This window comes from Gambusia affinis, linkage group LG17 (genome assembly GCF_019740435.1).
Source record: "Gambusia affinis linkage group LG17, SWU_Gaff_1.0, whole genome shotgun sequence".
Lineage (NCBI taxonomy): Eukaryota > Metazoa > Chordata > Actinopteri > Cyprinodontiformes > Poeciliidae > Gambusia > Gambusia affinis.
In genome coordinates this window covers 509010-534569 of record NC_057884.1, presented here as the reverse complement: position 1 = coordinate 534569, position 25560 = coordinate 509010, and the positions used below count along the sequence as shown (strand labels likewise).

Genomic DNA, 25560 nt, shown 5'->3' with positions numbered 1-25560 from the left:
AATCATTAAAAATACAAAATAAAATGACCACAAAACTTAAAATCTTTAACTAACTTAAACAATAAAAATGTAAACAATTATAATTTGGATTGTGGAGCATGGATGAGTAAATTAATTTTAAATTTAAAGCTCTGCCGACTTAATTGTGTCACATTGTTAATGTTTCATTTGTTGGTATTGTTGTGTAGCTGCATTAAGTTAGTCTTATATTGACCATATTTTGACAAGATGTACTTCTGTGTTGTGGTGGTTTAGTAAAATATTGGTGGTTTTTTTTGTTACTGAGATTTCTTCAACTTTATTAAATTATGGCTGTTTCATTGAGCCTGATTTGTAATGCGGACAACTGAATTTCGAGCCGCCACCAGCAGGGGCGCTGTTGTCTCCTTACATACCCATAAGCGGAGGAGTGAGAGGTGCATGAAATGGAGAAAAATGGCGGATCATGTGCAGGTAAGTAGAGGTTTCATGTTTTTGTTACCAACAGTTTGTTCTAGAGCGGGAAGATGAGGTTGAACCTTGATCCAGATGCGGTGGTGCAGGTACGGAGCCGGTGTGCAGCGCCAGGGAGTGTGGTGGGCGTCGGAACGCCGGACTGTGGGCAGTAAAAGAAAGGATGAGGCAGCCTGTGTTGACTCGTGGCCTGCTGTCATTGCGTTAGCTTGTGTTAGCTGCTGGACGGAACGAAAACAGACACTGTGGTGGCGTGCAGTTCCAGTCTGTGGGGTTCCCAGTGTCTGTTTTAGCTGGTGGTTTACCGCTACCGGCATGATAACGTGCATTACTTGCGTGTTTTGGGGAAATAAACAGTAAAACACAAATGGCTGACTGTGTACCACTAGCTTTCAGGCTAACATGCAGGGGTTAAGTGTGAGTTGGCGCCAATATGATCCACATTAGAGGCATTTTTTCCTATCAGGAGCAGCCGACCTGTGTGACGCCGGAGACTTTGCCGTTGGGATAAAGCGTTATTTTAGTCTCTGTTGTTAGCTATCTGGACGCTGATGCATGCTAAGCTAACACTAGCTGCAGCCAGACGTCAACTTCTCCCGCCCGAGCTCTTTGAAAACATAACAGAGTGTGTTGAAATGTTTGTCAGTGAAAATGACTTTATCTTCACGGGATGAGGGAAAGAGGAAGTTGTTGTCAAGGCACCGGGGAGGTTTTCCCCTGTGTGCTCTTACCGGAGGGATCTTAGCGGTGCGGTGCGGTGTTGTGATGTGTAGCCCGCTCTGTTGCTTCGTGTTCAGGTCCGGACACATGTGTAGGGAATCTCAGACGGGACAGGGCTCAACTTTCCGATTCGCCGACTGATTGTCGTGAGAAAGATTTAACATGATGTTTCCGCTTGGTGTGAGGGTGTTGTGGATAACCTTTCGGACATTAAATCCGAAAACATACACACAGCAATGCTTCGCGTTTTATTTGAATGTGTGAGTGAACTCCCACGGGAGGCGAGCTGCATCATGGATACCGAGTGTCGCTGTATCCCTGCAAGCTTCACCCTGTATGTTATTGGGATGCTTTCCTGCCCAAGAGGAACCTGGGCAGGAATCTGCTGCACATATCAACCTAAATAAGCTTTGATATATACTGCCCTAAATGACCAAGCAGGAATTCTGCATATTAAAACTACTTTTTGCTCTAAAGTGGCTTAAAACACCACGCAGACAATTAATGTTTGATTTTTATGACTATTTATGATTTTTGGTCATTTGATGTTTGATGTGGTGTGTAAAATAGTGTATTTTACAACCAAAATCAAAAACATAATATTGAATTTATCAATGAACCTACATGACTGATCAACTGAAGAAGGATCCTCATTGGACAGATTATGAGCTTTGATGGGGTTTTAAAATGTCCCAGTCTCAAACTGACTCTAATTTTCCAACAAACAGTGACCAGTACAGACCCACCCCCACTTGTTGCTATGCACTCCCCTCCAACCAGCAAAAAGAAAGCTCCTACTGTTTATATTTGATTACAAATTTGCCTGTTTGGAAATTGCAGTTGCAAAAGCCAGACAGGAGGCCAATTAGCAAGCTTGTTGTACTTGTTATATAAATTTCAGGATGGTGAAAAGTTATTTAAAAAAATTTCTGAAAAGCATAAATTACACTCTAACTTTTATAATCAATATATTTGCAGGAGTAGTCACAGCAAATATTTTCCCCTTAATTTTTTTTAAGAGTTTACCAAAGTTTACCCCTCATATACACACACTCTTTCATAAAACCAAATGTAATTGATATGAATTAATTGTGATATGTTGTGCAGCTAATATTTGTGTAGCACAGCTATTTGATGCCATGTTTGTTTGGTAACAGCACAAATGAAATTCTTAGATGCACAAACATGTGGCAGAAATGTACTTTGACTTGCAGGAGGATGAACAACTTTACTCGGGTACGAAACCTGAGTGAGCAGCATGTGCAGTAATGATGGTCCCTCTTATGCTGTGAAATCACGGAATGCTGAGGGTTCCGAACCCTCAGCATTCTATCTGCCTGTCTGCCTATCAGCTCTGCTGCGTAACCTCATGTGTAGGTTCATCAGTAGGTTGTCTGAATCTACACACCCTGTCATCACCACACTGAGCAACCCTGCACCGAGCTCTGTGTTACACTTCTTTTACATTCAGTGGCGTTTGAGACTCGATAGAAAAACGTTTGGCTCTCAAGTAGGGCATAAAAAGGAGAGAACGTTATGAAATGAATCAGTTATCTGAAAAATATGATGTTCTTCAGGTTTTGATGAAACCTGCTGTTATTGAGTTTGGACCCAATTCACGTTGCCAAGCAGAAATTACTTTAATAACGGGTGAGGAATCAAAAGGCAAAATTTCATTTGACCGTTTCAGGTTGGGTCGTGTCTCAGAAGCTGCTGAGGATGGAAACAAAACTTTAATCTGAAAACGACGGGAAGCAAGGAAATACAATCCTCACCGGATTCAAGCAGCTGCAAAAAAAAGTCATTCGGCTTTTATTATGGCTGCTAGTAACGACTGTTGTAGTAATGGATTATTCTGTCTGCTAATCTGAAGATTAATCAGATAAGAAAATGGGCAACATCTGCAGATAAAAAATGTATTAAAAGATCCAACTTTCTTATTTTTGAATTAAAAAAACAATGTTATTTACTAAAATGCAACAACAGCATTCCTTTAGTTTACACTTCATTAGTTGCAGCTAAAAAAAAGACTGAATATCAATACAGTGCACAGCTGACATGGTGGTTACTTCTATCCAGATTGATATCTGCATGGCAAAAGGTACTTAAAAGAATTAAAACAAAAACCGTTTCCTACTCTTGTTAACGATTAATCGATTACTAAATTAGGCGACCATTATTTCAACAACCAAGTGATCACAAGTAATCTTATTAATTAGTCGTCTCATGCCTAAATTGAAGTTATATGATTCACACTTGAAATGTACAAATCAGGCAGCTTGTTATAATTCATTACATCATCAGCTCAGGTCACATGTAATGCATGTAAAAGCTGTTTTTTTGTTTGTTTTGTTTTTTCTTGTTCATGAAGTGAAAATCCTGTTGCTCTGATTGTGATCTAGGGTATCTATTATTTATTAGTGTCATAATAGTTATTGCTGTCAATCTCCAAAACTAACTGCTCTAATAGTTGGTAATGGGGGCAGTGAAGGGTGAAACAGTAAATTTGACATCTGCCATCTATAGGAAGTCAGTCTTGCTAAGTGATAGCCAGTTGCAGTCAGATTATTATCATGCTAAGTGAGCATTGAATCCACCAGTTGTTGATGTGGCAGGACTTTAAAGCCAGGTCAGAAAAATAAACTGCTAAAAACTTTATTGACACACTAGAAAGAAACACTGGAAGCAGCAGTGTTGTTTTATTTTTTTTAAGTATTTACTTTTGTGTAAAAACACAAAAGTATGATTACGATGTGTTTTTCTTTTCAGTATGTAGACACATTTAAGTTAGTTTGTTTTATTATGTAAATTTTTTTCTAAGAAATCTCACAAACAGATCTAACCAGCTGGTACTATCCTAAAATATCAGCTCCTAATGAAAATAATAAGCCTAGTTTTTAACAAGGTGGGAGTTTTCTTCCTGGTTGGTAAACCCAATTATCTTACCAGATATGTACCGCCACTGTGCGCTCCACCAACCATTTGTTGTGACCGGGGTGCTGTTGAATTTATCTTTCAGTTTGTCCGTAAAGCTACACTTACCTTAAGCATCAAGTACAGCACAGCAGCCTGCTGTGTTTAGTCTATCCACTCACCTGTATAAATATACCCGCCGTACTCTTGCCCACTGTTGGTTCTGAACCAGGCAGCAGCTCCAGGAAGAGAGAGGCTGCTGTACTCCATGCATCTCACCAGTCATTTTAAGGAGGCTTATTGGTTCTCCGAAAACATTTTTGGACATTATGCTGTTTACATGTAGCATTTGTCAACAACTCGTAGGCAGAAGTGAGAGCGCTGCGCAGCACAAATAATCACCCAGCTGGAACACAGTGCGCTAAATAATAGAACATAACCTAATGAACCTCAGAGGCCGATAATTTGCCTTGAGGAATTTTAATAATCGAGGTACTTGACTTATTCAAGGAATTGTTACAGCCCTAGCTGCTAGACACCTTCTAAAACTGACTGCTTCTATTCGTTATGCCTTAGGGCATAATTAAAAAACGTTGATGCTTCAATAAATTGTTTAAATTTATGACTGTGTTCTGATTTCTCTTTTCAAACTCTAAAAAACAAACAAGTTTTATCGTCTCTAGGTAAGCTGAAGATGTGTAAAATTTGTATAATTCTCTGCACCCTGTAAAATCTTGTTACTTTTAGTTCACTTGAACACAGCTACATCAAAATGTTGGTCCCAGAGAAATGGTTGATCCCAACATTGAATCAGTTCCTAATCGGCTGCATGAGAAATCCACTCATAGTTTAAAACATGTCTGTTGTAAGCATAAAGCAAGTTAAATGAGAACCAAAATAGTTGGATTTCGATCTGGAAAGCCAGCTCCGTCTGTTGGCTGGCTCATGCTGACTTAGGAGGAGTACATCAGGACATGAACAATGTCCAAATATGAGCTGGATGAAAGCAACAGCTGCGGGGCTCAGTGTGTTTCTTAGAGCGGCTCCGTTCTTCTGCTTCCATATTCAAAGCTGCTACAGAGCATACCAAATACCAGATCAGGACAGCTTTGTGTTTTGGTTCTGATATCCACCAGGTTTCTGATTTGTCCCGGTAATTATTGTGATCAATAATTACTGGGATCACAATAGTTTAATACGCTGGTTTTCCACAGTATATTATAAGCCTGCCTTCTTTAAATGTTTGCATTGTTAAGACTTTATAGTTGGAGTTTAGGTATTAATCTTCCAATAACCTGTAATTATCAAGTGATATTTTCAAGTTTCCTGTCATTTAAACATTTTTGAGCTCAAAAACACGACGGACCGCTGGATGACTGACTGCCTCAGTGCCCCAACAACTTGGCAAGTTTTCTTGGAGAAACCCTGAGGTTTTCTTTTGCCTAAGTGTAAAAATTGATCTAATTGTCTTTGTCAATATTTTCATTAAATATTAGGGTTGTTATAATACCAAAATATCAAAGTCGATACCAATAAAAATACTCCATTTCACAGGGTTTCCCTCAGAAAACTAGTTAGGCCTGCTGGTAAGGCTGTCTATCAGTGGCCCATTGTTTTTGTGTTTTTGTGTTAAAAAATTGTAAAAGCTGACAGTAAATTTGAAAATATGGAAATGTGTGTTAGTGGAAGACATTCTTGCCAACTCTTTAACGTCTCTGTAAAAAGGCAAACAAAAAAATATATAATTTAAATAAATATAAAAAATTTTGCACTCCAGTTAGATCATAATGGAGTATGTAACTTACTTTAAATGTAAAGTAAGTTACATTTAAAGGTTGAAGAAATTAAAAGAAACATTAAGCATAGGAAGCATATTTCCAGGCGTAACTAAATATCTTTTGGTTACAAATTCATTGTGATATGTTTTCCTGTGTTTTTCTGGATCCTACCATTTTGTTTAGTAATGTCTACAGCTTGATGTAGTATTTTGATTTGCTGGTTGTCATTGCTCTTTGGTTTTTGTTTTTGCAAGGAATATGGTGATTGAATTAAGACCCATCTGTAATTTGCTGGTAGTGTGACTCATTTGCATAAACATTATCAAGCTGCAGGCCCAGACTAAGAGCCAAGATCTGTTGGGCTAACTTCTATGAGATGTAAATGCAAATGGAACTCATTCTTCTTTCACAAATATATATACATATATATACACACACGTCAGTCTCACTTCACTCTCAGGCTCTGTGAGAATGTGGTCTTGCATTATGCCTCAATTATATTACTTGAAAGTTTGTCGCGATAACTTCTGGGATAAATTATTGTCCAGCAAATTTTGTAATCGTGATAAATTTAGGCCTCATCACAGGCAGCGCTAAACAAATGGATTTTAGTCTTGATTTAAAGGCTCTTGGTTTATCTTTGAAGTTTTCTGGATGGTGTAACAACAGTATTTTTGACTCTATTCTCTCAGTGCAAGGACTGTAGAACTATCTTCCTGGTTTTAGCCAGAGTGCCAGCAGCAGCGTTCTGGATCAGCTGCAGCTGGAGGTTTGATTTTTCAGGCAGACCAGTGAGGAGCTGAGCTCAACCTTAATAATTAAATAAAAAATAAAAACACTTTTACTGATAAACTCTTTGACCATGGTTATGTTGGAGGTTTTCCTCCTACTTTTGGGGATGAATCTGCTGGTCAAACTTTATCAAAGACTAGGTCTGAACTGAACGTCTTGTTCTGCCACTCATAGCCAGCCAACCGCTGCTGCCCTCTTAATAGTCATTTATTGGGGGGTTTATCGGCAGTAATTAGGTTTGTTGGTGCTCATCTCATGCAGCAGATGACACGTGTGTAGGCTGGGCTCCGTGCGCAGCTCTTATCTCAGGACTACAGAGTGAGTGTGCAAGATGAAACTCCTGCATACACCTGCTGAACCGCAGTGCTGCTGTAGCCAACAGAAGCTCCTCTGCTGCTGCTGCTGCAGTATAACTAGCCTGCTCCACCATTTTGAATTTATCAGTGACCGGCATCTCTGTGTGACCAGACGTGACTCAGCACCTTACAGAAATTTGATATCATTAACGTACAGGAGGCCGTCTCTTCCTCACAACAGGTGAAAAACAGACGTCCATGTTTTCGTCTGTTAGCTACAACCGGAGACCAAACGGTCCAACTCTAAAGCTGTTTTCAGTGAAAAAGGGAATGTTGACTTGCTTGAAAGTTAACTGTCAGTGGGATCTGTTTGTGATTACTGTGTGTTGTGTTTGTGCAGGGCCTTGCCCAGCTGGAGATCCTGTGTAAGCAGCTGTATGAGACCACCGACACCACCGTGCGACACCAGGCAGAGAAAGCTCTGGTGGAGTTCACCAACAGCCCTGACTGTCTCAGTAAATGTCAGCTGCTGCTGGAGAGAGGCAGTGTAAGTGTCTGCAGGGGGACTCACTTCATTCACCACTAATCATCGTTCCTCTGATTAAACAGGCTGCAGTGTGACTTCCAAGAAAATACTCTACAGTCTTATTATGTCTTTAAGTGGAAGAATAGAGATCCAGTGAGTGTGGTCAGCAGGTGGCAGTACAGCCCTGATCATGTCGATGACAAAGCCAGAATTACAAGGACCTGGGCCCCTCGACTGGAGCAGTTTGGTGGCCTGGTCACAAGGGAAAAACTAATTGACTAGTGCAAACTTACAATATTAATATTTAGTTCTGTACATCAGCAGGTCTGAACTGATGCATGTAGGTCTAATACATCCTCTAGCCAATAACTCCATGTTACCAGAGCTGCATGCTGCTTGGACTGCTGGGACCTCTCAGTTTCTTTTGAGGCCAAAGAGGTGCAGTAGGACTCCTTCTTCAGCTTGACATCATCCTTCACCTCCATTGTCCACCAGCAGGTCCAGGGGTGGGCAATCTAAGTGCCTAAGTGCGAACAACAGTCAGACCTTGTCCCCCCACTCATAGGCAGAGGGAGGCTGTGCTGTCATTCACTGGAATGAACCATAACAGTTCAAGATGGGGGTAACAAGTAGAGGCGCTGAGCAGAGCCCCTCCGGCTGAACGTCTCTCAACAGGGGAACTCCAGAGTGAAACAGTGTCCAACTCCTCTTGAGGATACTAGAGCCAGAGCCATGTGATATTCCACATCCCAAGAGCCGTAACCCTCACACAGGTGGTGAGCCCATGGGAAGTGGGGCCCACATCTCTTCTTCAGGGTGTGCCCGAACAGCCTCCATGGGTTGAAGCCCAGGGATTCACCAACATACCCCACCTCCAGGCCTGGCTCCAGAGTGGGACAACGGGGGCCTCAGGGAACATTGTTTCTGTTGATTTTACTCATCACCAGGGGTCTTTGGGCAGCACTTTCCTAGTTCCTCACCTGGAATCTGTCTGCCTTGGGTCAACCTACTGGTGGCATGAAGTCCATGACAGGATTTCCCCTAGGGTCCTTGCGGCGCTCAAACCCCTCTCCCACAGTGAGGTGGCAGCCCAGGGAGGGGGTCCTAGTTCATGCATCTTTCTTTACTGTCCACATTATATATTTTTTTTACATTATATCAATGGTGAGAATAATACAAAATTTATTTTTGTGTTTTTAATTTAAGCTACAAGCTAGCTAACATTATATCTCTGCTTTCTTCCCAGTCTTCTTATTCTCAGCTGCTCGCCGCCACTTGTTTATCTAAACTGGTGTCTCGGACCAGTAACCCTCTACCCCTTGAGCAACGCATTGACATTCGTAAGTATATTTGTTCCTCTGGCAGCCATCTTTTTTTTTTTTTCAACATGAAAGAAAATACTCCTTACTGCTCTTGACAAATCATAGCAGTCTTCACATGACTTTTAAGTGGGACGTTGTTTTATGTAACACACAGGGAACTATGTGTTGAATTACCTGGCAACACGGCCGAAGTTAGCAGCATTTGTGACCCAGGCTCTGATCCAGCTGTATGCCCGGATCACCAAACTGGGCTGGTTCGACTGTCAGAAAGATGACTACGTCTTTAGAAACGTCATCGCTGATGTTACGCGATTCCTGCAGGTGAGAATCTCAAGTCTTGTGAGATGGTTCCTTGTCAAAGTTCTGAGTTAAAAGAAAGTGGTTTACTATCAGATGCATTGAGAAGCTTCGAGTTTCTGTGTAGGCTGGAAAAGTCTGTGAAATGATGGTGTTTCTATGCTTCAGACTCTGTAATCTCTGTGTACATCTCTCACAGAGATAAGTCTCTGTGTGTGTGTCTTACAAATGTGTGCAAATCTTTGTCAGTATTCTGCTAATGTCAAGAAAGCACAATTTTGTGTTTCCATTAAATAAGAAATGAAATTAAAATCATGCATGTTCTCATGACAAGTTGAAAATAATGGTAGCAACAGATGTAAACAGTTATGAGATATACAGTACTCATAATTCAGCCATGGTGTTAGCCTCATCATCTATCAGCCAATCAGAGGAGACGTTGGCATCTTATTCAGGCATTGGAGGAACAAGCCCCGCCTACTTCGAAGGGCCTACATATGTGGCATTTTGGGGAAATTTTACAGTGGAGCCAGCCGCAGTTTGACCGAAAAAACAAACTACAAACCACAAAGAAGACTAATTCTTGTTGTTTTCTTCGCCTTTTCCCAGTAATAACAGTCAGTAATGAGTATGTGACTCGTGTGGTGCAAAACAATATTTCCATTACGGTTTTACAAAATGCATCTTAGGATAATCCACCTATTTCCAGCACAAGTACTCCTCAAAAAAATTAAGCAAATTTATTTTCAGATTTTTAATTTGTGTGATTCTGCAGTTAATAGAAACAGGTCATTTCTGCAGGTTTGCAGTTAACAATAGTCACTCCCATATTGCCAACTCAGCGACGGTCTTGCTATATTTAGATATATATTTCAGATAATAAAAATAACAAAACTTATTGGCCAAAATTGAACTTCTTCAGACTTCTGAAAGATTCGTGATCGGCCAGGAAACTGCAGTCAGCACAGCCCAACTCTTTATCTCTGTCTCACTGTATATTTGACTCTATCGCTTTCTCTATTGGTAAAGATCTCTTTCTTTCCTTATTTTCCTTACTTTCCATCTCTGTAGCCTCGAATTACTCTTATAGTTTATCTGTTTTTGGTGGGTGTGTGTGTGTGTGTGTGTGCGCGCGCAGAGGGGGAAGGTATTTACAGCTCGATCTTGACAGAAAACTTGCCTATTCGTTCATAATGAACTACTGAATTCATACCCGGAGATGGTATGTAAACAACTGAAAATGGTCGTGAACCTGAAAATGATTCTGGACCTGCTGTTCAGTTCAAACCTAAACTTTGGAGCTGTGTGTTTCCAGGACAGCGTGGAGCATTGCATCATAGGTGTCACCATCCTGTCCCAGCTGACGAACGAGATAAATCAGGTAAGTTTTCCTGTGAGCGTTTCAGTGTGAGGCGTAGAAATGTAACTGGAACGGTGGAAGTAAGAGGAATCTGAGCCGCTAACAGTTTCGGAGCGTTCCAGTCTGGATTGGAGGGCTCATCACTCTGGTGCTTAAGCTATTCCCAGCTGTGTTAAAGATGGAAAATGTAAAGATTTTCATTTGTTCTCCCTGCCAGGTGGAGACATAGAAAACTAAATGTTTGCTTCCATTCTTAAGAACAAAAGTCAAGCTGCTCAGATTGAAGCAGTGTGTTGGTGTGACTAGATAAGCCTGTTGAGACTGTAAACTGATCAGTGGCAGCAGATCTCCCCAACATAATTCAGTCTTACAATTTCCAGCTAATGTTCCTTATTTAGGATCTACACTTAAAACATAGTTTTGCCTGTATCCTGGACTCTCTGATTATGGTATAAACTGAATCTTAAATCAATCAACCAATCAACTTTATCGGTACAGTACATTTCAGCAGCAAGGCAGTTCAAAGTGCTTTACATCATTAAACACCGAAATACAGTCATAAAAAACAGAAAGCAAACAAACCATTGAGATTAGCATGATGTCATTAACATGATGTCACCTCCCTGCTGTTCCTCAGCATCAGGAAGCCGAGCCGCCCCTCACGTTTCTGTCTCCCTCAGGCCGACACCACGCATCCGCTGACCAAGCATAGGAAGATCGCGTCATCGTTCAGAGACTCCTCGCTCTTTGACATCTTCACACTTTCCTGCAACCTCCTCAAACAGGTCAGTCCCGAAGGTCCCGGGGCCAGAGAACTAGTCCAACTCTCTCAAATGGGCAGTTAGGAAAAAAATGTTTTATTTTAAACAAAGATGCACTGGGAGGTTGATTGGGGAGAAACGTCCAAATCTGATCTTCTAGTCACAAATGACCATATCTAAGAGGTGTGTACAGACTGCATGTTGTTAGGTTTTAATAGGTCAAAGTTGTTGCACTGTAACAGAACAATCCCTAGTTTATTTAGCTGGCTCCTCTGTTTTCTCTTCCTGTCTTATCCTTCCAAAATAATTGCACCAATTTCATTCCACTGTACAGATCCACAGCGCCTCCTCAAATGTTAGTCCACCGGCTCAGGGGCATTTTCAATATTTTCACTTCTTCTCCTGTCCTCGTCTTTGCATTGTAGCCATGTCTTTAGTCCCTTCCTCCTTCCATTTTGTTGCTGTGGATAAACTGTATCGTACTTGTACTTAGACCACTGTATGTGAGATTCATTTTCTATGTAGTATTATGTGAAATCGACCTTATTGAGCCTTCCATTGTGTTACAATGTCATTTTCTAATCAAAAACATATCTGGAATGTGGCTTTGATTCTTTCATGCATGTTTGAGAAATCCTTTAATCTCCCATGGCAACCATTCTGGTCCCTAAACACACACCTCCCCCACTCAGTTCCTTCAGACTAGCCAGCAGCAATTAGCAAACCCCTGGTGGAACTGCTCTGCTGCTGATCTCAACACACAACCTACTTCTCAGTGCAACTCTCCTAAGAATAGTTGTAAACGGCATAATGGAGAAACATTGCTGTGATGAAGGCAGTGTTGTCAGAAAGAGCAGGAGCTTCTTAAAGAGACAGAGGCCCAATTTTAAGGTGTTAAGTTGGAAAGTTGAACTTCTTTTAAGTCATGTTTGATATACATATAAATAAGAATTATAGGTAACATAGTTACTTGATTGTGCTGTAAAATGAAAAATACGTAGCATAATTTACATGTTTTATTTCCCCTCTTTAGATATTTACATTTCAAATGTTTTCATTGAGAGCAAAACAAAACCGTAGTGAAATTAATCGCATGTGTACAGACACATGGTGAATAAAGTTGATCGTAATTTTGAACCATCTGAGCCAGCACAGGCAGGAAGTGACCAGTGGAGCTGCTAACATGCAGGAAGTGATGGTGGCGTTTCTGTCGTTTCGTTTCCAGGCTTCAGGGAAGAACCTGAACCTGAACGATGAGTCCCAGCACGGCCTGCTGATGCAGCTCCTCAAGCTCAGCTACAATTGCCTCAACTTTGATTTTATAGGAACGTCCACAGACGAGTCATCGGATGACCTTTGCACTGTACAGATTCCAACATCATGGAGATCAGGTAAGTTAGTGTTGAGCACAGGGTTGTTTAGAAGAAAGCCCTAAAAGAGGCATCTCCAAATTATAGCTCCAATAATGCATTTCTTTTCAAATTAATTTAGGCTTTAATCATAAACATTGTAGTACTTTGAATCCAAGTTGAATAACCTTTCTTAATTTTTTGACACTCTGCTTCACAGTAGTACATAATTGGATTGAGGAAAGAAATATTTAGTTTCCAGATTGCAAATGAGAATTTCCAAACAGTCAGATGTTCTCTATTGACTTTGTGTTTGATCTCTCCTGCAGCGTTTCTCGATTCCTCCACCCTGCAGCTGTTTTTCAATTTGTATCATTCCCTCCCTCCGTCCCTTTCCCCGCTGGTAAGTGTGAGCTGAGCTGAGCTGGAGGCGGAGCAGGAAGGTTTTCTGTCGGATTCTGAGCCGGTTGTGTCCCTGTGCAGGTGCTGTCCTGTTTAGTTCAGATCGCCTCTGTCAGGCGGTCTCTCTTCAACAACGCAGAGCGAGCAAAGTTCCTCTCCCACCTGGTGGACGGCGTGAAGAGGATATTGGCGAACCCACAGGTAAGGAAGTCACCTGACCCAGACAGACGCTCCCGTTTGTCCAATCAGGTGCCGCTTTGTGATGTTTTTTTTTTTTTTGTGCAACAGTGTCTGCCGGATCCCAACAACTACCACGAGTTCTGCCGCCTGCTGGCGAGGCTGAAGAGTAACTACCAGCTGGGAGAACTGGTCAAAGTGGAGAACTACCCGGAGGTGATCCGTCTCATTGCCAACTTCACCGTCACCAGCCTGCAGGTGAGGCTGTCAGCTTCCACTCCCAGCAGTTTAAAACAACAGGAAGTTGTGGGTTCTAACAGCTGGTCTGGGGGGTTCTGTGGGGTTGCAGCACTGGGAGTTTGCCCCCAACAGTGTCCATTACCTGCTGAGTCTGTGGCAGCGCCTGGCAGCGTCTGTCCCCTACGTCAAAGCCACCGAGCCCCACCTGCTGGAGACCTACACCCCAGAGGTGACCAAGGCCTACATCACGTCGCGGCTGGAGTCGGTCCATGTCATCCTCAGGTAGGTTCTGCTGAGGCTGTCAGGACCACAGATCACACTCTGCCCAGTGATATTCACGAGTCTACCCAACGTTTCTGGTTTCATCCTCCTGCAACGTTTAATGATGGACAACACATGAACGTTGCTAGGTTTCATGACAACAACAAGAAACATGATCAGAAGGAATGAGCCTGAAACTTTTACACAGGAAGTCCAGTTGACAACTGACCCCTAGCCGTCGTTTATTTGTTTATTTTGGATGCTTTTAGTGCTACCAATCGATTAAAAAATTTAATCAGATTAATCACAATTAGTATTGTGATTAATCATGATGAACTTTATAAGCTCAAAATGTAAAAATGCAAATTTTCAAAATATGTTGTATCGTCTCAAACCAAGCATCTATTTTCCAGATATTCATAATCTGGAAGGTTTAAAAGAAGTCATTTCCAAGCGGAATTTGAAAAAGTTAACTAGTGCTTTGGTGGAAGAATAATTTCCTCTTAGAATAAATAGGCTATATACTAACATGGTTTTATCCAAATGTCGACTGTGGTGTTTTTTCTTCTTCTTTTTTAAAAAAAATCATTTTCAGCAGCAGTGTTTGATTATTGGACAATAATCTGACAGGAAGGGGAAGAGAGACAGGAGTATAGACTTGCTATACTGAGGGCTGTAGCTGCTGTGTACAGGGTGCTGCTCTAACACTGTGGTTTTTAAAACTAATTTTTCTCCTGAACACACCAGTCTGACTCTCCTGGCTCAACTATTCACTTGCGTTTGTGAATCTGTATTTCTGCCAGCAGCACCAGATGGCGCTGTGAACTAGGTAACCCTCTAGGAGGGAGGCCTTTAGGTCAGAATAGATTAGTTTTATGGAAGGGGAAACCCAGACGCCTCTGGTTTTTTGGGTTTCCCCTTCCATCCTTTACTCTTTACCATGAACTTCCTGCTGTAGCTGCATGCATTCTGTCCCTGCTACATCCGGTCCTCTTGTTCTCTCCACAGAGACGGCTTGGAGGACCCTCTGGATGACGCCGGGCTGGTCCAGCAGCAGTTGGACCAGTTGTCCACCATCGGCCGGTGTGAGTACGAGAAGACGTGTGCTCTGCTGGTGCAGCTGTTTGACCAGGCGGCTCAGACCTACCAGGAGCTGCTGCAGTCCACCAACTCCAGCGCTGCAGACGTCACTGTGCAGGAGGGTACGGCCAGCCAAACGCGTTCAAACTCAGCCGCGGCAGGCTGCGGCAGGTAGAGTCTCAGCTTTTGTCTTCTGTCTGCAGGTCGGTTGACATGGTTGGTCTATATAATCGGTGCCGTGATCGGTGGACGGGTGTCGTTTGCCAGTACGGATGAGCAGGACGCCATGGATGGAGAGTTGGTCTGCCGGTAGGAAGCGTCTCTGTTGAATTGTTAAGAATCATTTAAACAGAGAACTGGTCTAACTTGACTGAGGGTCCGTCCCAGTCTTTCTGCTTTCAACATGCTGTAGTTTCTGACCAGGTTTGGTTTGCATGTCAGGGTTCTGCAGCTGATGAACCTGACGGACTCCCGGCTGGCTCAGGCAGGCAACGAGAGGCTAGAGCTGGCCATGCTCAGCTTCTTCGAACAGTTCCGAAAGATCTACATCGGCGACCAGGTGCAGAAATCCTCAAAGGTGAGGCGCTGCACACGGCTGTGGAGCGGGCTGGATCACAGGAAGCCTGCGCTGTCGTGATGCACACTGACATTTGTTCTCCCTCTTTAAGGCACATACTGCAAATTGTGAACTTCTCAGATAAGTGGTGGAAAGTAGAAACTGTGGTGCTGGTGGTGTTTTTGTTAGCAGTTGTGTGTGTAAAGAAAACATGGCAGTAAGCTGTCCATCTGTAGCCAGAGATCTGCTAGGCTGCAACCAGGAAAGGTTTTCTCTGAAAGAAAGAATGAAAGTGGAGCTTTAAAGGGGCAGTGTTATGTAAAATTGATGTTTTTGAGCTTTACATCATGTTACGAAGATATTCTCTCATCAAAAACATACCTGGAGTGTTGTCTTGATTCTTTCATGCATGTTTGAAAAAAATCCTTTAATCTCCATGGGAACCATTCAGCTGTGCAAAACGCCTGGGGGGATTTAGCTCCACCTCCCCTCCTGAGCTGCAGTTTCCAAGCTTCATAGCTTCGATTCCTCAACTCAGCTCCTTCAGACTAGCCAGCAGCAATTAGCAAACGCCTGGTGAACCTGCCCATCTGCTGAGCTCATTATAGGAGCTACTTCTCATTGCAACGCTGGTAAAATGGTTGATAAAAGGTTAATAAAGGAGCCACGTTGTGATGACTTCCACTTCGCAACATGAGTTTCAGAATGAGGAGGAGTTTTTAAAGAGACAGAGGCCAAATTTCAAAGTCTTAAATTACAGAGTAGAATTTCTTTTAAGTCATATTTGATAAATAGCATTTTGATAACAACTGAAGGCAACATAGTTACTTACCGTAGTCGTGCAACAAAAAAGGAGTGTGGCCTGAAAACATCATACTGCCCCTTTAAATCCATAAAGCAGAGCCAGAGGTCTCCAGCTTTGTCCTGCACATCTTGGTCAGACTTTAATTTGGCTTTTTATCCAACACAACCTTCTGAAAAGGTTGTCCCACCTCAGAAACTCAGCTTTGAACATCATAAAATGTAATAACTAGTATTTCAAATGCAGACTGCAGGAGGAGCAGGTCAGATGACTGACAGTCAGGTATTCCCAGCACAGAGTCTCTCTTACTAAATGCCTTTTATTATTTACAACTAGAAAATAATCTATAGGGCTTATATTTATAAATTAATTTTTGTAAAAAATAAAAAATAAAAAACAGCTGATTGATAGAATAAGTATCAGGATCTCCAGTATCTGTCTTTGAACAATAGCTGAGGAGCCTAATCTGATACTTCAGATCACACTGGGACGTCCCTGCACTGGACAGCCTTCAGTATTTTTCATTTTCTGACTCCATAGAAACACAAAAACATGCATTTAGGTAGATAAACATCAGTGGGAATGCAGATTTCTGCTCCGCTATCTCTCAGTTGTGAGTTTTTGTTTTTGATTAATTTGTCAACTTTTTTTCTACAATCTAAATGACAACTGTTCATCCTAAAAATGATTGTATATTCAGAAGTATTCAACCACATTTTGCATTCCATGAAGCTGTAAACGACGACTAAAGACACGCTGAAGACGACTGGAGGTCAGGGGTCAGGGGTGGGCAACCAGTGACTCTTTGGACGTTCCACAGTGACGCCTAAGAAGTTTGTGTTAAAATGATAAGGACTTTGATTTCTTTGCTTGTTGCCTCAGGAGAGAATGGTGTCCAGCACCTGTAGGAGGTGAAATCTGATGAGTTGTACGTCATTGAAACATGTTTGTCTTCCAGCTTTATCGACGATTATCAGAAGTTCTGGGGCTGAACGATGAGACGATGGTACTCAGCGTCTTTATAGGGAAAATGTAGGTAGCCTCAGTCTGAGGAGTGTTTTCCTTACACTGCTTTGTGTCCCGACTGTTTAGACTGGTTCATTTGACTGTCTGATTGTTTTTTCCAGCATTACAAACTTGAAGTACTGGGGCCAGTGTGAGCCGATCACGTCCAAAACACTCCAGCTGCTGAACGACCTCTCCTTAGGATATCCTTACAGAGTGTGTGGGAGTGTGTGTCTCTGCGTTCTGTCCAGGTGTCAGGTCTTTGACAATCCTGACCCGGGATTAACAGGCAGAACCATTCAACATCCAGGATGGCAGAAGGACAGAATTAGGAGATCCAGTTCAGGCTGAATGCTGTTCTCTTCAGAGTTAACGGTCACATACTACACCGCTGCTGCAGAAACCTGTTCAACCATCAGAGCTGCTAATGTTGGTTGACCAGATTTCTGTGCGACCTCGTCAGCGTGTTTATATCTGTCCACAGAGACGCTCACTTTCATTTCAGTCATGTAAATTAAAGCACGACGAGCCTCAGTTAGTCGTCCTGGTCTTCATATGTGCTGTTGATAAGGTGAAGAGCTTCCTGCTGCTGATCAGGATCCCATCAGGCCGCACGTTTCTCCTTGACTTCCTGTTTGTGCACATACAGCAGCGTGAGGAAGCTGGTGAAACTCAGCGCTGTCCAGTTCATGCTGAACAACCACACCGTGAGTATTTCCCTGGACCGGGTCCAGATCGCATTCCAGACTGGAATACCCACGCATCACAGTCACACACACTAACATGATGTGTCGGTGTTTGTGCTGCAACAGAGTGAACATTTCTCTTTCCTGGGCGTGAACAACCAGTCCAACCTGAGCGACATGCGCTGTCGGACCACCTTCTACACGGCCCTGGGTCGCCTGCTCATGGTCGATCTGGGTAAACGCAAACACAGTCACGTGTTAGCTTGATAGCTTCTCTCTGCTGGTGGGAGTTTAACGGTGGGGTGTGTGTGTGTATGTGTGTGTATGTGTGTGTGGAGGTGAGGACGAGGACCAGTTTGAACAGTTCATGTTACCTCTGACCGCTGCGTTTGAGGCTGTGGCTCAGATGCTGAGTACGAACACGTTCAATGAGCAGGAAGCCAAGGTGAGGTGAACACACACACTTCCTCTGGTTCTGCCCTGGTATCCTAACGGTTCCCTGTCCGTCTCTTCTAGAGGACTTTGGTGGGTTTGGTGCGAGACCTCCGAGGCATCGCGTTTGCCTTCAACGCCAAGACAAGTTTCATGATGCTGTTCGACTGGATGTATCCTTCCTTCCTCCCTCCGTCCCTCACTCCAGCTGCTGTCTCTCTTCTCGCTGTAACTGACCTAGCTGAAGTGTCCTTAACCAGCGCTACAGATACCCAACCTACATGCCCATCCTGCAGCGGGCCATCGAGCTGTGGTACCACGACCCGGCCTGCACCACTCCCGTCCTCAAGCTGATGGCGGAGCTCGTTCACAACAGGTACGCACTTCCTGTCATGCTGAGTGGACTAGGACTCTGGAGTTACTATCATGAACCCATTGGTTCCACCACACTGGTTCCAGTTCTAAACTGGTGTCAGTAGCTCCATTTCCATTACAAACGTATGCACAGCTTAATCAATATTCTGCTAATGTCAAAAAAACACCATTTCGCAATAGTGGTGTTTCCATTAAATAAGAAATGGGATTCAAATCACATTATTAAGTTTGTTCATGTGATAAGTCAATAAAACTTATCATTCTACTACCACTTCCTGTTGTTGTCTTTGTGGTTTGCACCTGGTGTGACATCAGACTGATGATCATGTGACTCATGTGATGCGCAAAAGTTCTGAAGTAAGCCAACTTCACATTTATTATGAAATATACAGAGAGACTGTGAAGCTATCGCTCCACACGAAGACGTGCAAAAGAAATCAAAGACTAACAATGAATTTTATTTGCTACAGTTGATAAGCTCACAATCTGTCCTGTAACTGAACCTCCTGAACTCCGCTCTAACAGGCCTGCTATGAATTAAACAAATGAGAGGCTTAATCTGCAGATCAATACCTAATCCAATATCAATGCTATGCCCAAACATAACAGATGCAGAAAAAATTCAATCTCAACTACTCAGCTATAAAATCTTAGCAGAAATTCTAAATCAGTTAGAAATTATAGAAATTATAAATCACTACAGTCGAACTACAGGCCGATCTCCAACCGTCCATTCATCAGTGAAATGATTGGAAATGTTGAATTGTTTCTTAATAACCAACCGCTTTGATATGTTTAGATTGGTTTCCAGGCTCACACAGTACTGAGTCATAGAGATCAATGACATCCATATTAAAACAGACTGCTGGTTCTGTTGGACCTCAGTGTTAACCTTGACTTATCACTGAAACGACTAGAACTGAGCTGGTTCCAATCTTCTCATTGAAGTGGACAGAAGTCACATGTTGGGGTGACGGCACATGTTGCTGAAACAAGCGGAAGGTGTAGTTTCTGCAATATCAGCTGATTAATAAATAATAAGAAAAGCAAAGAATGATGTGATCTCCATCCTGACAACGTCTCCATGAAACATAGAAGATTATAAATATCCTGAATTGACTTTCTTCACAGTTTTATTCACTTTTAACACAGCACTGTGACGTTTAAACTTTTATACTCCATACTGAGCACAAGTATTATTGTTCTAGTTTTATTTTCAGAAATTTTACAGGTTCAAAATTGTTCATGTGTACACTGTTAGAAGTAACATATGCCACCATGGTTGTTCATATTGGCAGGAAAAAAATTCAAAAGTTAAATATTAAGTTAAATATTACTGGGTTCCTTAACTAATTATTTGTATGCTACTTATTACTACTAATGCTATTAAATGAAATATTTAGTAATAAGTGATTGAAATATTGACATATTTAAATCAATAAGGAATCAAATTGTGACCCAAAAAATCTAAATTGAATTGATCTGTGAGGGTCTCGGCGATAGCCGGCCCAGTCTGCTGCGTCCATCTCTACTTCCTGCTGTGTCCATCTCTACTTCCTGCTGTGTCCATCTCTACTTCCTGCTGTGTCCATCTCTACTTCCTGCTGTGTCCATCTCTACTTCCTGCTGTGTGTGGCGCCAGTCAGTCAATTTGTTTTCTCTGCAGATCGCAGCGGCTTCAGTTTGACGTGTCGTCACCAAATGGGATCCTGCTGTTCAGGGAAACCAGCAAGATGATCACCACATACGGTATTTGGACTGGAATGCAGCCTGAAGTGTGATGGACGCTAATGGTAGCTAACAGTAGCTAATGGTAGCTAACAGTAGCTGGTTTGTCCCCCAGGGAACCGGATCCTGACGCTGGGCGAGGTTCCTAAGGACCAGGTGTACGGCGTCAAGCTGAAGGGCGTCAGCGTGTGCTTCGCCATGCTCAAGGCCGTGCTCAGCGGAAACTACGTCAACTTCGGGGTCTTCCGTCTCTATGGCGACGACGCTCTGGACAACGCCTTGCAAACCTTCATCAAACTACTGCTCTCCATCCCTCACAGTGACTTACTAGTATGTTGAATTTTTTCCTGTGGTCAGACAGGATGTCCCTAATGGCCTCAAAATGAAGCCACTTCTTTGTTTTTAAGGGATGCTCTCTGTTGATGCTCACTTCCTAAACAATCTGGAATCTGGTTTCAGGATTTTCTGCTACTTGTGTCTCATGTTCATCCTCCTCTTCTTCCCGGTGCCTTTCCTTTCTTTTTTTGTTTTTCCTTCCGTCCTTCCATCCTTGTGCACTTTCTCCCTTCTTCTTTTCCTTCCTTATATACTTGTACCCTAGCTCTTCATCTTCCTCATCCCTTCCATACTTAATACTTCTGTTATTTGTCCTTTCTTCTTTCCTCCCTTGTCTTCTACCCTCCATTATACCCTTCTTTTCTTCCGTCTGGTTTCATATTTCTCAGATCCTATATTTAATGTCTGCCCATAAACATACTGCAATAATCTAATAATTAAATAAATTAGTTTGATAATTTCTTTTCTGATGATTCCTATTTTTGGAAGGGATATTTAATTTATGGTTTTATTTTGGATATTTAAATTATCTTCCAGTTCTAGTGTTAAAATTACAGTTTATTGGTGTTTGATAGGGTGAACTTGCGTTATCACACCATTTTCAATAAATTACTTAAGAATGGTGTCAAAACAACACTGCTTTCTATGGCGCAACCGTTTTATGGGTTGTAGATGTCTGGGAGGCATCCACAGCCAAAAAACAATATTTATAGGGTTTTTTGTGTTAAATATCATTCAAGGTGTCGGTTAAAGAGGTCTTAAAAGTCTTCAGTTTATCTGCAGCTGATGAAAGTTTTTGGATGTTAATATTTGATAGTTTGGAGGGACTGAGACGTGTTGAGGAAACCAGCAGGTGAATGTAGATCTCCTGATCAATGTTCAGCAGTGAAAGTGTGTGTGTGTGTGTGTGTGTGTTGTGTGTCTGCAGGATTACCCGAAGCTCAGCCAGTCCTTCTACTCCCTGCTGGAGGTTCTGACTCAGGACCACATGAACTTCATCGCCAGTTTAGAGCCGCACGTCGTCATGTACATCCTGTCGTCGATATCAGAAGGCCTCACGGCTCTGGGTAAGGACCGGCGGCGGTCCAGTGTAACCGGGACGACGGTCCGATCTGGGTTTTCACCCGTCTCTCTCTCTCTCTCTGTGTGTCTGTTCTCAGATACGATGGTGTGCACCGGCTGCTGCTCCAGTTTGGACCACATAGTCACCTACCTATTCAAGCAGCTGTCACGCTCCACCAAGAAGAGGCCTGCTCCCATGGCAACAGATGACCGCTTCCTGCACATCATGCAGCAGCACCCAGAGATGATCCAGCAGGTCAGACCCAATCAGCTTCCACCTTCCCGTGGCGGCGTGCTGCGTCCGCTCAGACCAGCCGTCTCTGTGTCGTCCTGCAGATGCTGTCCACCGTGTTGAACATCATCATCTTCGAGGACTGCAGGAATCAGTGGTCCATGTCCAGGCCGCTGCTGGGCCTTATCCTGCTCAATGAGAAGGTGAGCTCCTCCCTCTGCTCTCACCTGCTGCTGTCTTTAGGAAGTGCGTTTCAACGGGTGTGTGTGTGTGTGTGTTTGTGTGTCCTGCAGTATTTCGCTGACCTGAGGAACAGCATTGTCAGCAGCCAGCCTCCTGAGAAGCAGCAGGCCATGCACTTATGCTTTGAGAACTTGATGGAGGGAATAGAGCGAAACCTTCTAACAAAGAATCGAGACAGGTGGGTCAGGCTTCTGGTTGTCTGTCTTCCTGAGGGCCGGGGTCCCTTCTAGTGGTATGTGCTGGTGAAACTACAAGTCCCACAATAACTGCAGGTGAGAAGTGACCCTGTTTACGGCCATGTTGACTAGCTACAGCAGAATAGTCAGAGTCACGTTGAAGTTTAAAAGCTTTAAAGGGCAGTATTGCTTAAAATCAGCTTTTTTGAGCTTTCCATCATTTTATAATGTAATTCAGTCATCAAACACATACCTGGAGTGTTGTCTTGATTATTCCATGCATGTTTGAGAAATCCTTTAATCTCCATGGCAACCATTCAAATGAGCAAAACTCCTGGGTGGACCTAGTGCCGCCTTCGAGATGTAGCTCCTCCTCAAAGCTGCACTTTAAAAGCTTCCCCCTCACAGAGCAGCCCTCCCCCATTCAGTTCCTTCAGACTAGCCAGCAGCAATTAGCAAACACCTGGTGGAACTGTGGATCTGCTGAGTTCAGTATAGGAGCTACTTCTCAGAGCAAGGCTGGTAAAAACATTGTGAAAGGATTAACAGAGGAGCCATGTTGTGATGACTTCCTGAAGGTAGAATTTCAGAAAGAGCCGGAGTTTTTAAAGAGACAGAGGCCCAATTTCAAGACTGTAAATATCAAAATAAAATTTCTTTTTAGTCATCTTTGATATATAAAGTATTTTTATAACAACTGAATTAAGTTAATATAGTTACTTGACTGCTATAACATGGCAGTATGTGACTGGAAAAACACATAGCACCGCCCCTTTAAGTGGGCCCAGTATGTTCTGGTACTAATAGAACCTCTCAAGATAGTGGGACTTTATTTATGCCCGTCCACCTGTCCCTCTGCTCTCCTTTTGCAGAATGTGTTTTTAAAGTCGTACTCTTGTAAAACCGTCTGAGTCTTTGATCTGTGATGGTTGAAGTTTAAAGCTGTTGAAGTTTAAAGTGTGTGTGTGCGTGTGTGTGTGTGTGTGTGTGTGCAGGTTCACACAGAACCTGTCCGTGTTCAGGAGGGAAGTCAATGACAGCATGAAGAACTCGACGTATGGCGTCAACAGCAACGACATGATGAGCTGACATTCCACACGGCAGAGCCCCACCCAGCTGCAGAGCGGGCACCCCCCCTGCCCCCCACCCTGCATCCTCCCCCCCCAGCCTCCTCCCTGAGCCGGGATGCCTAAGGGAACATCTTTTCACCCCGACACCACATCGGCTAAACTTTCCCGCCTTCTTTTTGATATAAGCATATATAAATATATACAGATCTATTTTAAAGCCAGTCCGTGTTGGTCTGACTCACCTGATGGAGGGGGGGTTGGGGGTGGGGGTGGGGTTTGGTAGTGGGGGGTTGCATGTCTTGGCACGTCTTGGCACTCTAAATCACTGACAGAGGAAGGCGAGAGTGCTGTGGCTGAGAAACGGAGGAAACGGGACCGCAGAGGATGAACACCGGTAACCGTAGTAACCCGCTTCTGCCTGCCTTGTATAGAAAACACACAGAAAAACAAAACAAAAACAAACCAAGTGTAAATTTTTTTTTCGTAACATTTTGAACAATGTTTATAATGATTGAATTTAAACCAGATGATGAGTTGAGGATTGAACCCACGTGTGATTGAGCTTTTTACAGTGTAGTGAGTTAGTGCAAACTGTCCGTCTGCGTGGGGGGTGAGGGGGGGGGGGGCAGAGGTACACACACTAACAGAAAGGGAGTCAGAGCACCATGCTGTACATTTTTTTTCAGTCTCTGCTTGAAGTGATGTAAATAGTTGTGCAGCAGCAGGGAGGCAGCTCTTAAAGGAACATTCTGCTGTTTTTATTCAGTCCAACCTTTAAACATGGCTCCTAAATGTTAGCCAGCAGGAGGAAGCAGAGAAATCTCCTGTGTGGGTTTGCTGCTCCTCGGTTCTTCTTAGTTTTGGAACGTGACACTAACTGACTTCTGGCTTTCCCCACAAAGAAATATTAATATGCAGCCATATGTTCTGGCTGGGTTTCACCAAATCTCTTCATCAGTGAGAGGTAATCAAACATCAAGTGGTTCTGATGTGATCCCACTCTGACACTTCTCTCTCTGTTTTCTCCAAGGGTTTTCAGTCATGCTAGCTTTTCATCCGTTTTGGTCATAAGAAGAAAAGCTGTCTTTAAGAGTTATTCATTTAACAGAGACCAAATATGGAAGTTATCTGTAATCTGAAACAAAAACAATCAATAAGACCTAAAGAATCCAGAGTGAGCATTAACACGCATACGATTAGAGGCAGACCATTCTCTGCTGTAGTTTTAAACATGGAGTTTTTTCTGAAGGGGTTAAAGAAGCATTTGTGCATCATTCCTCATTGCTGCTTTGCTTTCTGGCTGCAATGAAACATCTGCTCAGTGTTTCTTTCTTCCCTCAGTCTTCTACCACCAACCAGCACTAGATTGCTCTGCCGTGTTTCTGCTGTCCTGCCTGAACGCCGTAGAGTCGGGGCTCTGAGTGTCGCAGCTGATCAGAAAGAAAACCCAAACAGAAAAACACCCCTCCCCACCCACCCCAGCAGATTTTTCCTTTAAAGCCTGACGGTCCTGCAGGCGTCACACACACACGCCTGCTGCTTGACAACGTCTAAGCAACATGGTCGCAGCTCCGTTTCCCCCTCTGGCAGGCTCGGTGCAGTATCCACCATTTTGTTTACACTCTGGATTCCTCGGACCCCTGTTTGGGTCCTGCAGTGAAGTCCTTTTGGTGTGTGTGTGTGTGTGTGTGTGTGTGGAGTGGTGTGGCTCTCTGTTGCCTGGTGTGTGTGTTGTCACTTGGTGAACTTGCGGTAGAGCTCAAATGGCCAAGGTGTGTGTGTGTGTGTGCACGTGTGTGTCTGAAGACAGACTCTGAATAATCAGAAGGGGAAGCCAGCGTGGAGACATGGAGACCAGCTCAGCCTGAAGAACCTCGGTAGAAGTCGGGACAGTGTAAAGGCGTCTCTTAGCAACGTGTGTTACTCTGTACGATGTTGCTGCTAACTGTTTGTGACAACTAGCTCATCTCTAACCATGTCAGCACTCACGGATGTTCCTAAGTTTGGTTTGTGTCCCTGATTTGAATGTGTTGGGTCCATAGAGTGAATAGCTGTTTGAGTTGTTTGGATGTCTGCTACATATAGTGTAAGCATTGTGACTGCAAATAAACCTCATTGATTTTTACAACA

At 43.1% G+C, this 25560-nt stretch overlaps 1 protein-coding gene across 2 annotated transcripts; it reads left to right on the top strand.

Annotated features, from left to right (window-relative positions):
* The first annotated feature begins 337 nt into the window (after window positions 1-337).
* On the top strand, window positions 338-25560 carry xpo7 (exportin 7). 2 transcript variants are annotated; one of them, XM_044144661.1, is made up of 28 exons: window positions 338-453; window positions 7353-7499; window positions 8725-8818; window positions 8955-9121; window positions 10413-10478; window positions 11138-11242; window positions 12444-12609; window positions 12897-12970; window positions 13051-13170; window positions 13258-13404; window positions 13496-13668; window positions 14656-14849; window positions 14931-15036; window positions 15169-15304; window positions 17044-17117; window positions 17213-17293; window positions 17734-17797; window positions 17903-18011; window positions 18115-18221; window positions 18293-18381; window positions 18477-18584; window positions 20250-20332; window positions 20427-20641; window positions 21576-21714; window positions 21808-21965; window positions 22046-22144; window positions 22235-22362; window positions 23356-25560. In XM_044144661.1, the coding sequence occupies exons 1-28, from the start codon at window positions 421-423 to the stop codon at window positions 23447-23449; spliced, it is 3276 nt and encodes a 1091-aa protein (XP_044000596.1). In that variant the 5' UTR covers window positions 338-420; the 3' UTR covers window positions 23450-25560. The 2 variants fall into 2 exon arrangements, with proteins under 2 accessions (XP_044000596.1, XP_044000597.1); XM_044144662.1 differs by lacking the exon at window positions 338-453 and adding an exon at window positions 464-542.